The sequence below is a fragment of the Camelus ferus genome, chromosome 14 (genome assembly GCF_009834535.1).
Source record: "Camelus ferus isolate YT-003-E chromosome 14, BCGSAC_Cfer_1.0, whole genome shotgun sequence".
In the NCBI taxonomy this organism is placed as follows: Eukaryota; Metazoa; Chordata; class Mammalia; order Artiodactyla; family Camelidae; genus Camelus; species Camelus ferus.
This window is the reverse complement of record NC_045709.1, coordinates 9,357,611-9,371,803: the sequence shown is the minus strand read 5'-3', so window position 1 is coordinate 9,371,803 and position 14,193 is coordinate 9,357,611. Positions and strand designations below refer to the sequence as shown.

The 14,193-nt window shown below is 39.4% G+C and overlaps 1 protein-coding gene across 4 annotated transcripts in view; it reads left to right on the top strand.

Annotated features, from left to right (window-relative positions):
- Positions 1 to 13,650, top strand: part of CAB39L (calcium binding protein 39 like) — an 86,800-nt gene extending 73,150 nt beyond the window's left edge. For all 4 annotated transcript variants that reach the window (XM_014558739.2, XM_032496177.1, XM_032496179.1 and 1 more), the window contains 3 exons: positions 1,149 to 1,214; positions 6,106 to 6,249; positions 11,371 to 13,650. In XM_014558739.2, coding sequence (XP_014414225.1) covers positions 1,149 to 1,214; positions 6,106 to 6,249; positions 11,371 to 11,550 — 390 coding nt within the window. In that variant the 3' untranslated portion in view covers positions 11,551 to 13,650. The remainder of the gene's footprint in view (positions 1 to 1,148; positions 1,215 to 6,105; positions 6,250 to 11,370) is intronic.
- Positions 13,651 to 14,193: the final 543 nt, after the last annotated feature.

The following is a 14,193-nucleotide window of genomic DNA, read 5'->3' as shown; positions in this document are numbered from 1 at the left end:
AAAAATGACGATATTAATAATACCAACTTCATAGGGTTGTTGTAGGAATTTGACAAGATTTAAAGTTTTTAGGATAGTACCATGGCAAGCACTCAGTATTAATTTTTATCATTATTACTTGTATCCCTACTTAATTCAGTGCCACACATTTGGTGGTGTTCAAAGAACACTGAATGAACAGATCCATCCAAGAGCTGCTGTGCTTTTGCTAAATGTATAAAGTAGAAACATAAAGTAGAAACAGCATAAAGCAGAAAACAGCACAAACCTAGAAGCAAAACTTTGTAACGTTTGTTCCAGTATTAGTGCAGCTGCTCTAGACCAGTGCTGTCCAGTTGAAACACAATGCAAGCCACTACATACTTCAACATTTTCTAGTTAGCCACACACAAAGATAAAAGGAAACAGATGACTCTGGGAAGACAGGGCATACCCTGCCTAGCAGTATCCTGTGTCTTCACACATCCAAATCACAGAAATTAAACTGTGGCTTTTTTATTCATAAATTGTTTGCGGATCTTCTTTTGATTTGAGATTAAGAATTATCAATATAATTGTAAAATCAAGTGATTTTCATATCCTAAAGTTATCAAGAAAATACCCATGAGATCAACTGAATACCTTGATCAAAGTATAGAACATGAAGGGAGAAAAATGTATTGCCTGAGGTATCCAAAAGCTTCAAGACTAAAAGAAAATCACATATTTTTGAATTTAGGAAATGAACTGTTATTATAGTTTGGTTATTCAGTAACTATTGATGCTGGATGGATCGATAAAGACTCATTAGATGCTATATTTATAATAAATGAAAATAAAGAAGGCTAAGATAGCTTATGACAAAACCTGCAGTAGAAACTTATGGCCTTTTCTATAGAAGGAGTGAGATAAATGTGTTGTGCAAATTGCATTCAAGGATAATCAGCAGCAGTTGGAGAGACCGTAACCTCACTGTCTTTAGCCCTTGTTTACCTGAATGTGTCTTGTGCCTGTAGCCCCTTTGTGTGTGTGTGGTGGCTTCACGGATGCTGGGCCCCCGTCGCTGACCTGATCGTCAGCCCCGAGAACTCTGAAGCAAGCGCGCAAGCTCTTAGAGCAGTGAAATCACTGCTGGGTTTACACGCTAATACTTACTTTCTTTTCATTAGATTTTTGAAGACTATGAGAAGTTGCTTCAGTCTGAGAATTATGTGACTAAGAGACAATCATTAAAGGTAATATCAAATTTCTTTTAGAGTTTCCAGACGTTGAATCTTGTTGGTAAATGATTGGTGTATAGAGGACAATATAGAAAAATTACTCTTTTTTTTTTGTAATTTGAGAAGTAGGTTTTATGTTATGACTGTACTTTGTAGCAAAACAATGTAAGTGCCCTGCCTCAAACAATTTTTGGAAGTAACAACATAAATAATAAGAACAGGAGAAGTACAGGATGGGCGGGGGGCGTGTGTGTATGTAACTGGACGGCATTTGCAACCTGAGCTTCTAACGCCTGTGGAAACGCCACTCCTCCTCATCAGACAGGGACAGGGCAGAGCAGGGCCACGTCCGTCTGTGAGTGGCCTTCCCTTCCTCGACGAAAAGATGCCTGGAAGCAGCCATTTGGCCAAGAGCAGGTGGGACCGTATCCTGTTCCCTTGTTAATACTTGTAAAATGGTTAGAGCAGAGCCTAGCACGTGGTAAGACCTAGATATGTTTGCTAAATAAAACTGAAGTAGATTTCATTAATAACTATGCCTCATCACTGTTCCCAGGGCTCAGTCTGTGGAAGGTGTTTATCTATTCTAATAAATACCTGGGACTAGAGTATGCGTGAGACTTTTTCCTACCAGGATGTGTTTGCATTTAAAAATAGAAGCCTGTTAATCTAGCGGATGTATGATTAGCACAACATGGACTACAGATTTGGTGAGTGGCAGAGGCGAGTGAGGACTCACCGCTGTGTGCTGCTGCCTGGCCCTCCGCTGTCCACCCTCTCTCCTCTTCACCTGGTTCTCCACCTGGAGACCTCAGCGCCATCACCAGGGGCAAAGGGCATGTGACTGTACAGTATCTCGTATAGAAATTCTCCTTTGAACGCTCCCTTTTCAAACTGATTGTTTCCTGCTTATTTACAGATCCCCCAGCCCCCACATAAGGCCTCTTTCTTGTTCTTTATTAATCCAGCCAGACCCACCACACGGGCTGCTATTCCTACCGGAATCCTTTACAGTTGACTGTCACAAATACTCGATTTTCAATATGGTAAAACTGAGCACTGGTTGGACAGTGAAAACACCAGTAAAAGACACACCAAGCTTATTAAGAATGCAGTGTTAAAGTTGTTACTGAAGAGTTGGCCTTTTAAATGCTAGGTTATAGGCAGAGAGATTGCTAAGATGGTCTTGTATCATTCTGTTCAAGGAAAGAGCTCCTTAAATATCGTTTGCTCTCTTCTTCAATAGAAAAGCATTGATTTGGAGAGCTCTGCTGTGCGCTGTTGGGTTTTCAGTTTGGGAATTAGATCCGTGGTAGCAGAATATTCTTTTTTGACATAACCATGTTTAAATCTCTGGATTTTGTGACATTTTGCACATAGGTGTTTCATAATTATAGAAAACAAGAGGTTAGATTTATTGTAACAGTGTATTTACTTACAGTACTCTGTTAAGTAATAGACTTTCTGTAAACTAGGCTGTTTTTCTGATTCCAAAGTAGTTGCTACCTGTTGCCTTTTGTTAATCTTATTCTAAATTTTTCTGAACTATCTTGGGGTGCTTAGACTTCTGGTGTCAATAAAAAATAATTAACAGAGAAATTCCTTTTCCTTCATGTGACACAGCTTAGGAATTTATTTCTTATCTTCCTCAGGGGCCTGGCATTTAATTACTAGCGACAAAGATTATAATTCAAAAGAAGCTTGGTGGAATTTTTGGTTTTGGGAGGGCTCTGGTCAACTTCATTAAGACACAAAGGTTTTTTTTAAAAAGTCTTATTATTTCTACTTGCTTTGCATGGTTTTAGTGTATACTATGAGGCCTATAAAATGAAATTTAAAGAAGTAAAAATATGATTTTTTTCATTTACTTATTAGTACAGTATTACTATGTTTTGTATTATTATGAAATGCAGCATTTTGTCACTGTCAGCACTAATTAATAGATTAACATTTAATGGCTAAAAGAGTCAGTGTAGTTGGCCAAATAATTTAACACAATCGTTTCAGAAAACTAGTGAAATTACACTAGCAGAGGATAGACTGGATAGAATTTATATGTAGGCATGCCTATGTAATAAACACTGAAGTGACAATCTGAATTTAACTCATAAATGTCACTTCAACAATGTTTATTGAATGTGTTTGTATGTACAAATTTTAAAGGTAAATTTTTTGATGAAATTTGTCTGTTACCCAAAGACCTTTTGATGTGTATATGATATATATTTTAAATAAATATTTACATAGAATCTCTATATAGGAGCCATATATGTGTGTGTGTGTGTGTGTGTGTGTGTGTGTGTGTATCTTAAGAAGCTTTTTTGTCATCTTTACAAACCAGAATTTTTTTTTGAGCATCTAAGAGCCATTCCCCTAGAATGTAAACATCTGGGAAGCAAGCACTCTCACTTCTCTGTCCAGGAGAATTTAACCTTGGTGCTTCTCTCTAGGCTATGACCCCTTGCTTGTCAGACTGATAAAAGAAGTTTTATTATTCTCTTCATTAGCTGGGTAAAAGCAATTAGCGAAAACAAATGGCTGCCTCGATGGCCAGGTGAGTTTAGGGTGAACCATGAAAGGGTGCACAGCAGATGGCATTGACAGGTTATCTTTCATCGTGAGAGTATGTCTGGGTGCTGGATTGAAGCTGCTTGGCTGTACAAATAAGTTGTAATTTTATCTGTCTCTGTAGTGCCTTTTTCATAGATTGCCTACAGCATTGTGTTCTGGATATGCCGTTCAGTAATGAAACCACTTTCTTTCTTTTCTACACCTTGTGGAGAGGATTCTGTGTTGGTGGGACTGTATTTCCCCAACAATATTCACATACATCACACAGTTAGGCTGTGAAGGGAACAGACACGAGCAGGATTTGACACGTGCCCTCATGGTGCTTACATTCTAGGTAAGCTCACAAGTAACCGTACCGCAGGGCAGAGTGAGTACAACTAGGGACAGACAAAGAGCACAGGGGCAAGAGAGGAGACTCAGCTCAGCCCACAGAAACAGAAGGTAGGACGGTGGAGCAAGGGAAAGAAAGGAGCTAAGGAAGATTTCAGCTCTGCTCTGGGGACTAGCAGGTCACGACTCACTAACAAGGGGGCAAGGGAACTGGTTGCAGGGATGTTGAGTGTGACAGGCCAGCTGCGTGTTCAGCCGGGGCTGCCTGGGGGACTTAGAACCACGGGTATGGCGTGTAGGGAAGAAACTGAGATGGAAATGTAGACTGGGAAGCATCTTCCTGGATGCTGTAGTTGAAGCCACAGGCATGGTTGAGACTATTGGGAGATAAAAGATAAGAGGCTGAAGTGTACAACCCCTGTGCGTGTCGTGCAGAAGGGGAAGGCGAGTCAGTCACAGGCAGCAAAGGAACGCGCTGCAAGAGGTTAAGAAACAAGAAGAATGCAATGGCCCTGAAACCAAGAACACAGGAAGTCTCCAGCAGCTTACTCAGGTAGCTTTAGACGCTGAGGAGAGAGTAAGAAAGGTGAAGACTAACAATTACACGATTGCTGTTCCATGTGTATGAGACGAACTGGTGACCGACTAACATACATCACTGGTCATCATTTTTTTACGTTTAGCGAGCATTATTTTTGTGCACTAAAATAACTTTAAAGTGTGTACCTCTTCTTTGTTAAATAGATAAAAGAGGCATCACAGGCAAGTAGGTTGTTTACTGGCAGCCAGACACACACACACTCACAAACACGCCTCTACATACTCAGCTCTGGAGTTGTGTTGCTGGAGTCTGTCGTGGTAGACAGCTGGCCCTCAGTTTCATGTGTGCTTTCTCCTCCCTTCCAGGAGTTCTGTAACCATCTGTACAATGTATTATTATCCCAAGGCACCCAGAAGAAGTCCAGTAAACAGGAGAATTGGAAAATAAGTATATCACATGTAAAATTATGTTAAGGGCACATTTCAGCTTCCTGGTTGCTGAAGCTTTGGGAGTTGCTACCACTACAGTGAGAATAAAAGTTTAGCTGGATGCTGCTAGAGGGCCTTCAGATCTCACTTTGGATATTTTTATTTTGTTTTGAAATGTCTCTGTCTGTTTGGGCTGCTGTAACAAAAATACCATGGATGGGGTGCCTTAAACAACAAACATGTATTTCTCACAGCTCTGGAGGCTGGGAAGTCTGAGATCAGGGTGCCAGCAGCAAGAGAGCTCTGCGGGGTCTCTTCTATGAGAGCACCAAACCCATTCATGAGGGCCCCCTCCTCATATCCTAATCACCTTCCAAGGGCCGCAGCCCCCTAAATACCATGGCACTGGGGATGAGGATTTCCACATATAGATTTAGGAGGACACAAACATTCAGTTCATCACATGGAGTAAGTAGTGCTACATTTTAGTAATTATTAGTCACCAGAAAATGTTTTGCTTTACTTTTTAATAAAAACTTGCTGCACATATTAAATTTCATATGGATTCAGGGTCAATGATTTTTTTTTCTGGCTGTATATCAGGTTTTGTAATAAAATTTAGGGAGAAGGTTAGAGTCACTTAACCTATTTTTCCAGTGAGCTACTAGGAGTACATTTATTCAAGTAAGGGAGGTATAATTGTCGAGTCAGTTTTGTTACTCTTATCCTATCTCAACACCTAAGGAGCAATAACACATTACTGGAAGCTAGATAATTAAAGGGATGAAAATAGTAAATTCATTTCTAGCTAGCTCTTGATGAGAGCTGTAGAGAGAGCTGTATTAAGCTGCAGCAATGACTGGCTTTAAAAAAAAAAGATTCAGAAATCCATTAAGATTCACTTAAGGACTCGATTTTTTTTCATGTCAACATTCATAACTCACATTTCTATTTTGTTTTCCAGTGAGGAGTGAGGTATATTTTTGAATAAGATGACTCTCAGACAGATTCTGCTTTGATTTTGTGTGTTTCGTAGCTGCTGGGTGAACTGATCCTGGACCGGCACAACTTCGCCGTCATGACAAAGTACATCAGCAGGCCAGAGAACCTCAAGCTTGTGATGAACCTCCTCCGGGACAAAAGCCCCAACATCCAGTTCGAAGCCTTCCACGTCTTTAAGGTAAAGTGCGAGCTGCAGCAGTAAGGCTGGCGTTTGTCTTCCGGTTCAAACGGCAAACTCCCTACTTTGTATCCTCCTTTATACTCAAGAGAAAATTAAAAAAGCAGTCTTTCTGTTTTGCATGACTTAGATGAAATTTTAGAGTTATTTTAATGAATGCTTACTTGTTTCTAAAAGATTTGCCAACTATTCCCTATCTCTAAATATTTTCATTCTTTTTCACTGAGAAAATAGGTACTGTTTCCCCCAAAGTTACTAAAATAATCAGTGATGGAACCAAACCCCAAGTGTCAGAATTTGAATGCTTTGTTCTGCCTTAAGTGTTTCTTTGAACTTTAAATGAAACCTGAAGAAACACTGAGCACTAATACTCACTTTTATTACTTGTCTAGATATATTTTTAATGCATTTTGAAAGAAAACTAGTCCTATAACTCCTGCTTTTTCTTTCTAATCTTTTTTTGTTAATATAAGAGTAATAAAGTCACTTCCTAGAAACTTTAGACAATAGATTTGTTTAAGAGTAGGGTAGGTGGGAGAAATCTAATCTACAATCTCATACCACTAACTTAACTACTGTAAAGATGTCACTAAATTTTATTTTCCTATGTATGCATTTGAAGGTTTTCTCTGCAGCTGTATTCACAGTATACACAAAACTGATACCCCAGTTTTATCACTTAACGCTTGCTATATACCGCGAATACTAATTCATTATTGTTAGTTTTTTAAAAGAGCCAGTAGTTTTATTGGCATCATAGTTTATCATTGGGTGTGTTTACTGTAGTTTACTTAAATATCCCTGTGTCATTTATATTTTGGTTATTTTCCATTTTTAGCTACAGTGAGTGTTTTATATATCCAGCTTGTTTTTTCCAGTTATTTCCTTAGGATAGTTCTCTAGAGTAGAATTAAGGGTTCAGGGAGTTCCAGGCTTTTTTTTTTTTTTTTTTTGTCTTTGTAATGTATATTCAACGCTTGAATTTATAAGTCTATAAATAGGAGACACTGCAGTTTATAAAGTAATTGTTGCTTTGAGAGGTAAAAAAATTTTAATCCATCTTTCAGCCACCAGATCTTTATTGCCCAAAAAACCACTAGAGCAATTCAAATCCCAAATTAATTTATAAATTCCGTTTAATTATATTCAAAATCCTAACAGGACTTTTCCTGGAACTTGACAAGCTGATTATAAAATTTGTGTGGTAGAGCGATGGCCGAGGGTTATCTATGGCAATTTTGAAGGAAAACAAGGCAGGGAAATCCACCCTGCCAGATAGGAAGACTTGCTATGGATTTATACTCAATGGAGACAGTACTGTATTGACACAGAGATCAACAGTCCACTAGGTCTGTATACAGAGTGCAAATGTTTACTTAAAATTCTTATTATTTTATATTTTATTAAAATTTATTATTTAAAATAAAGTTCTATTTATCCCTAAAAGACAAAAAAAAAAAAAAAAATAGAACACCAAAACAGAGTAAAGGGCCCAGAAGTAAGCCTATGCAAATATGAACTTGATATTTGGCAGTAGAGGGGTTACAAATCAGTGAAGAAAGGGGTACTGTTAATAAATGCTTTTAGAGTAAAGGATTATCCATATAGAAAACTGTACCCTCTACTATATTCAGAAATAAATACTCGGTAAAGATCTACACTTGAAAAGCAAAATTTTTTTTTTTTAAGTTTTAAGAGAAAATCAGAGACTGCTTTTATGATGTTGGGGAGGGAAGAATTTCTTTAAAAATAACTTTAAATCACGAAACATAATAGAAAATATTTAAGTCTGACTACATTAAAATTTAAAACTTCTGTTCAAAAAGACATTATAAACAAAGTGCAAAAACAGGACAGAATGTGACACATATAATTGACAAATCATTTAGAAAAAGACAAACAATTCAATAGAAAAATGAGTGAAGGAGACAGGTTGGTAACCTGTTAGGCCAATAAATAGGTAAGATGCTCATTTTAGTAGTAATCGTGGAAATGGCCATTGAAGTATCAATGAGATGTGACTCCTTCATATTGGCACAAATGTTTAAGTCTGACAACAGCAGATTTTGGTAAGATTGGAGGGCAGTGTGAGCACTTATACACTGTAAATTGGCCCAAGCACTTTGAAAAGCAATTTAGTAAAATAAAGTACTGAAAGTGTCAGTCCCAAAATCTCATTTCTCGGCAATTTCCTAGAGATAATCTTGCTCACGTGCATAAGAAATCATGTACCAAATGTTTATTGCAACATAAATAGGTATCTACAGGAGACTGGGAAAATAAGTTATGATATATTCATACAATAGCATATAGTAACAGGATAAAATTAATAGTTATATGGATCAGTGTAGATGAATCTCAGAAACATTGAGTGGGATAAGCAAATGTTAAAAGGATATTATTTATTTAAAGCTTAAAAACACACCAAAAAAACACTATGTATGGATTCATGCATATGTAGTTGTAGTCTAAAAACCTGCCTGGGAATGAGAAACACCAAATTCAGGGGTGAGGTGGGACAGAGAATGGTACCATGAAGAAGTGTCTAATAACCTCTCATTATTTCTGTAATATTAGATTTTGACAGAGCTGACAGTGGAAACTTGAAGTCTGATACATTATTCCTGTCCCCTTCTCTGTTAGAATTATTTCATAAAGAACAAACACAATTGGATGAAACAAAAATAGGCCGCTATAGGATTGGAAAATGCCTGCACAGTATAAAATGACAGACCCTCTCAAGACCCTTCTGACTGAAGAAATTAGAGGGGCTGTGTGTCATGTCTGCAGCTCACACAGAATTTTAATCTTAGATGAGAACAAGCTCCATATAATTTTGTTCCCAAAGGCAGTGTTACACAAGTGTTCAGTGGGTGGCAGAACAGAAATAACTACTTCTACTTGCGTCCCCTGAGAAGATCAGAATTTGGGTCATCTCATCATTGGATGTAGGTGCATTTGAAAATAGCTGACCACTTGTTTACTTTTATGTGTATAAACTGGGCTTACCTGGACCCTAACTATGTTCCTTCCATTGAAGTGTGAACTGAATTGTTTACTTGCCAAAAATAATACTGTGCGATTTAGAAAAGTAATGGTTAAGTCCTAGAGTTCCTTCACTGTTCTTTATTAATAGTCTTTTTCTCCAAGCACCTTCCATAAAGTATGAAAAGTGTGGAACACATTACAAAAAAATGTCTTTGCAAGATTTTTAGTGGCCAGTTTCCATTATTTTGCTGATAAGTTCAAAGATCTGAATGAAATGACATTTCATGTTTTTTCTGCTATCGACGGGCAGGATGGCAGGGTGGGAGGCACTGGGTGGAGGTCAAGAGACCTGGGTCTTTATTGCGGCTCGGTTGCCACCAGTGACTTTAGGCAACTCCGTCTCGATTCTTACTCCTCACTTGCAGAATGAAAGAGTTAAAGTCAAAAGTCTAGTTCTACAATACTAGGCTCAAGAGACCTTGGTCACTGTGATCCTGCCTCTTCCAGAGATACACCCCGTGTGAATTTAGGAATCAGCTATGAGCTGATCTCTCTTTCCTTTCTGCGTTAACCTAACAGCTAAGGACCATGTTGCCGCTTCCCACCGAACCACATGGGGGTGGTCCTTGCCTTTCAGCTTATCTCTCAGAGCTGCCGGAACATGTCCATGGCCAGGGCCAGAAACAGTCCCACTTACTACTCCTCTGCCACTCAGATCCTAGCAGTTAGCCACAAGAGCCATTTCCATGAAAACACGAAGCGCCACCCTAGCTTGCTCCAAAATACAAAGGCCGGCTTGACAATTCATCTTTTAAAAGTATACAGAACAAGAAACATCTTAGCTGAGAGTAATGCATGTGGTTTTGCTTAAAGAATTCAGAATTACAAGTTAATTTGGTGAAAGCCAACCAATGAATTACCCACTTCCTTAAGGACCCATTTTTCAGTAGGACGACGCCTCTAGTCACGATGTACCAAATCTAAGTCCATTGATAGAGAAAGCAATTGTCTAAGTGAATTTTGGAATTGGCTGTGAGCTGATTTAATAGTAATTTTTCTAAACATTTTAACAACAGCAAAAAACTGTTTTATCAATGTGACGTTCCATCAGTTGCTTTTAAATAGTATAGAATGCCCAACTTTATCGTGTCCTCGTTTGAACCCATTATGCCCTTTCTACTTATTTAACAGAGGTAGAGGAGAAACGTAAAAATCTGTAATTAAGACCTCACTTCTCTTTTCTGCTTTTAAAATACTTGAAAAGTTCATTAAAATAATCAACTCTATATTCATTTATAGAAAGATTTGCAAGTGAGCAGAGGGGATGGTGGTGAAGCACTCAGCCCTTCTGAGGAATGAGGAGCCCAGAATATTTAACCAGAGAGCTATATAGGAGTCTACTTTTATGGGTTTTATGGGCATGTCATCATACATGTAGCATCTAACTAGGAAGTGTGTCCATTGCAAAATATTGCACCAGTCCGTATTATTGTTTTGAAATATTATGTTCTGTTATTATAGTTGTCCCTGTCATTTATAGTATAGCTGAGTTATTAGCCCAGGATCACAGTTTCAACTAGGAGTGCACATAAGAATCATTGTTTAACTTTATAAAAATAGACTGCCAGAGCGCCACCCTATGTCTGCTGAATTGGCTCTGGTGGATGGGGCCTGGGCAGTTCTAAATTTTAAAGCTCCACATACATAAGAAAACAGAAACATTGCCAACCTCCAGGAGCAGAAGGTGAGAGTGGGGCGTCTCACCTTTGTCCTTTTCGATTTTGAGCCAGATGAATATGTTATATATGTTAAATATATTATATCTGTTGAATATTCTATTTTATATTTGATTAACATATTTCTATATTATCTATTTAATTATGTTTTAGACAATATATATTTATAGTGACAATTTAAAATATAAAATTAAATAATTTAAATATATTAAACATATTTCTGTATTAGATATAGAAAATGGACATGAATGGGGAATTACTGGTTTTCCTCAATAAGGAAGCAGAACCTGGGGGTTTCTGTATTTTACTAACACAAGTAGCAGATGACACCCCGGTGGGACCCGTGGTTTCCCTGGCCTGCAGCCCTAGTCCTAGGTATTGGTTTCTCACATTTCAGGTGTTTGTGGCCAGTCCTCACAAAACACAGCCTATTGTGGAGATTCTACTAAAAAATCAACCCAAACTCATTGAGTTTCTGAGCAGCTTCCAGAAAGAAAGGACGGACGATGAGCAGTTCACCGACGAGAAGAACTACTTGATTAAACAGATTCGTGACTTGAAGAAAACAGCCCCTTGAAGCCCCACCTGGTTTCCTGCCGCAGCCACTGTCTCATTTGTTCAGTTTGTACCAAAAGTGTCATTTCAAAAAGTGTTCATTCTTGGGAAGGCTTTGGAGGTGACTTTTTTTCTCAATTCATTGTTCAGGGTAGTTGGAATATAAACCTTTGAATGAAAAAAAATTAACTTAGAATAATACATTCATTTTAATCAAGTCTGTGATTCTTTATGTGAAAGTCAGAGCCATCGTATTAGACATTGATAAAAGCAGTTGCAACCCTTTCTCGATGAAAGGCATCAAGGCTGTGGGCTTGCAGACCTGAGCCCTCAGTCACCATGAGCCACCAAGTAGGAGCCCAAAGGATGGGCATCACTGAGTCCTCAAAGAGGATTAAATTCTCAGAGGAGGACTGGGCATGGGGACAAGAGGCACAGAACTGTTTTGCCCATCTGCACTTAGACAAACAAGTTTCTTAAGGCACTGAAAGGCACTGAGAAAATAAGATCCATGTTTTCAGTCATTACTTATTCTGTTCCCTTGTCCATATCTCATAACTGTAGTCATTCGTTCCTAACTTCCTAGGGAATTGATGCCACCTCCCAGCTCAGCCCTCCTTTCTGCTTACTGTCCCACGTTCCATCCCAGTGCATCTCCCCAGCATGCCCGACTCATGACACACCCCCAACTCCGACCAGGCTAGCGTGGAACCAACTAAGTGCAGACAGGATGGGCTAACAAGGGTCACCGGCATGGAGGACCCATGGGCTATGACCTGCTCTCTTGAGAACTTGGAACAGATGGTTAAGAACCTCAGCTCTAGCTAGAGTCACTGCTGCTTCACACTGCCTGCTGTAGGCTCAGGGAATGTTTGGAATATTTCATTCATAAGTCTTATTATGGGAAAATGTTTTGTGGTGAAACTGTATTTTAGAGTAGGAATCACTGCACTGAGATGACTAGCATGTGCACAACCATGGGTCCAGAGGGTTGCACAGGTCTTTAGTCCACTTTAGAGCACTTATAAATAAGGGAACATTGCCATTGGAAGGGCAGATGATTAAATGCATGAACAGATTCTCCAATGACAACATTTTTTTCAGTTTATTTTCTCATAAGCTGTCACTCTAATGTCACATCAACGTGTTGAGTGAAAAGGTAGAAAACCTAACAAAAATGTTTGTCTCAAGTACTAGGACGGTTAAAGAATGTGTTTTTTAAAAGAGACCATGGTTTGTGTTCAGATATCAAGTATATAAAATGGAATTTTAAAGCTACACTTGCAAGACGTGAAAGGTACAATTGTTGATCAGATTTTCTTCATAATTCTGTTTCCAAATCGTGAATTATGGCGTTCCATTGGAACCTTCGCTTTTTACAGTATGGGCGCTGTGTTCTTCAACCAGATATTTATCCACCCAGAGAGGGACAGCTCGCGCTCCGGGGTCAGCGCCCTTGTAGATTTAGCCCCTGAAGAATCACCTAGCACAGGTTCACCCTCCTCCGCTGTGTTCTGCGTGCCTAGCATGGGGTCCTGAGGCAGATGGGGGCTGGGAGGGTGGTGTAAGCCGCGGCCCATCCTTCAGTCACTGAAGTCAGATGATTTTTATAACAGTCCCTGAGAGCCCAGAGTCTCAAAGAATTTGACTTCTCTGGTTTTGCTTATTTGTTTAAAAGAGATGAGTTTAAATATTTTTTTAAAGGTGCAATAATGACCATTGGAAATTTATTCTATTGCTTAAATACTATTCCACACTTCATGGGACATGTATTTTCAATTGGAAAGCAAAAGCCTTAGAATTCTTTTAGAATTTTTTGATAAGTAAAAACATTTTATTTCCTCTGAGCTTGCATGAGCTCTTTCCTGGCAGCCCCTTATCCTAGTTTAGTACCTGACAAACAAAACTAGAGTCTAAGAGGCAGTAAATGAAGGAGCTGGGGCTTTGTTGTGATACAAATTTGTAATGTGAAAAGTGGGAGCTAGGAGCTCACAGTTAAAATGTCTGCACAAAAATCACTGTAAATATTGTGAGAATTGAGTTTTGAAAAGGTCATATTTAATAAGCTATTTCAAAAGCACACATTTAAATAAAGATGGACCAAATAAAAAGGTGCCACATATTCCTTGGTCAGTTTCATTCCTCTGTATGTCCTGCCTCTGTGTCCGCGTTGCCACTCCCAGCGGGGAGAGCCCCTCCGACCAGGCCCCCACAGGGTCCCCCCCCACCGTGCCCCCGCTGCCCCTCCTCCAGGGGAGCCCCCCCTGCCCTGCCACCACCTGTCAGGCAGTAAACACACACACCATGTTGTTGACGCCTCACTGCAGCCAGAGTTGGTCCCATTTTATATTTGAGGAAACTGAGGCTCTGAGCGGTTTATCCCAGACAGTGTGGACTAGATTTGGGGTACAAACCGATGGTGGCCGGAGGCCAAACTCCTGCTGTTAATCCTTTTTTCACGAACAAGGGGAGGTCCGGGGGCTCGGGAACTGCGTTGTGCCCTCCCCTACTCTGCCTGGGAGGCTCCCGGGGCTGTGAAGGTCCCAGAATGAAGCCAGGAGGGACTGAGATCATCATGTTGTTGGACGAGGCTCTCGGTTAAAACCAGGCATCTGCCCAAATGTTAGGATTACCGTGGGAGAAAGGGCTGAGAGGCGTGGGGGCC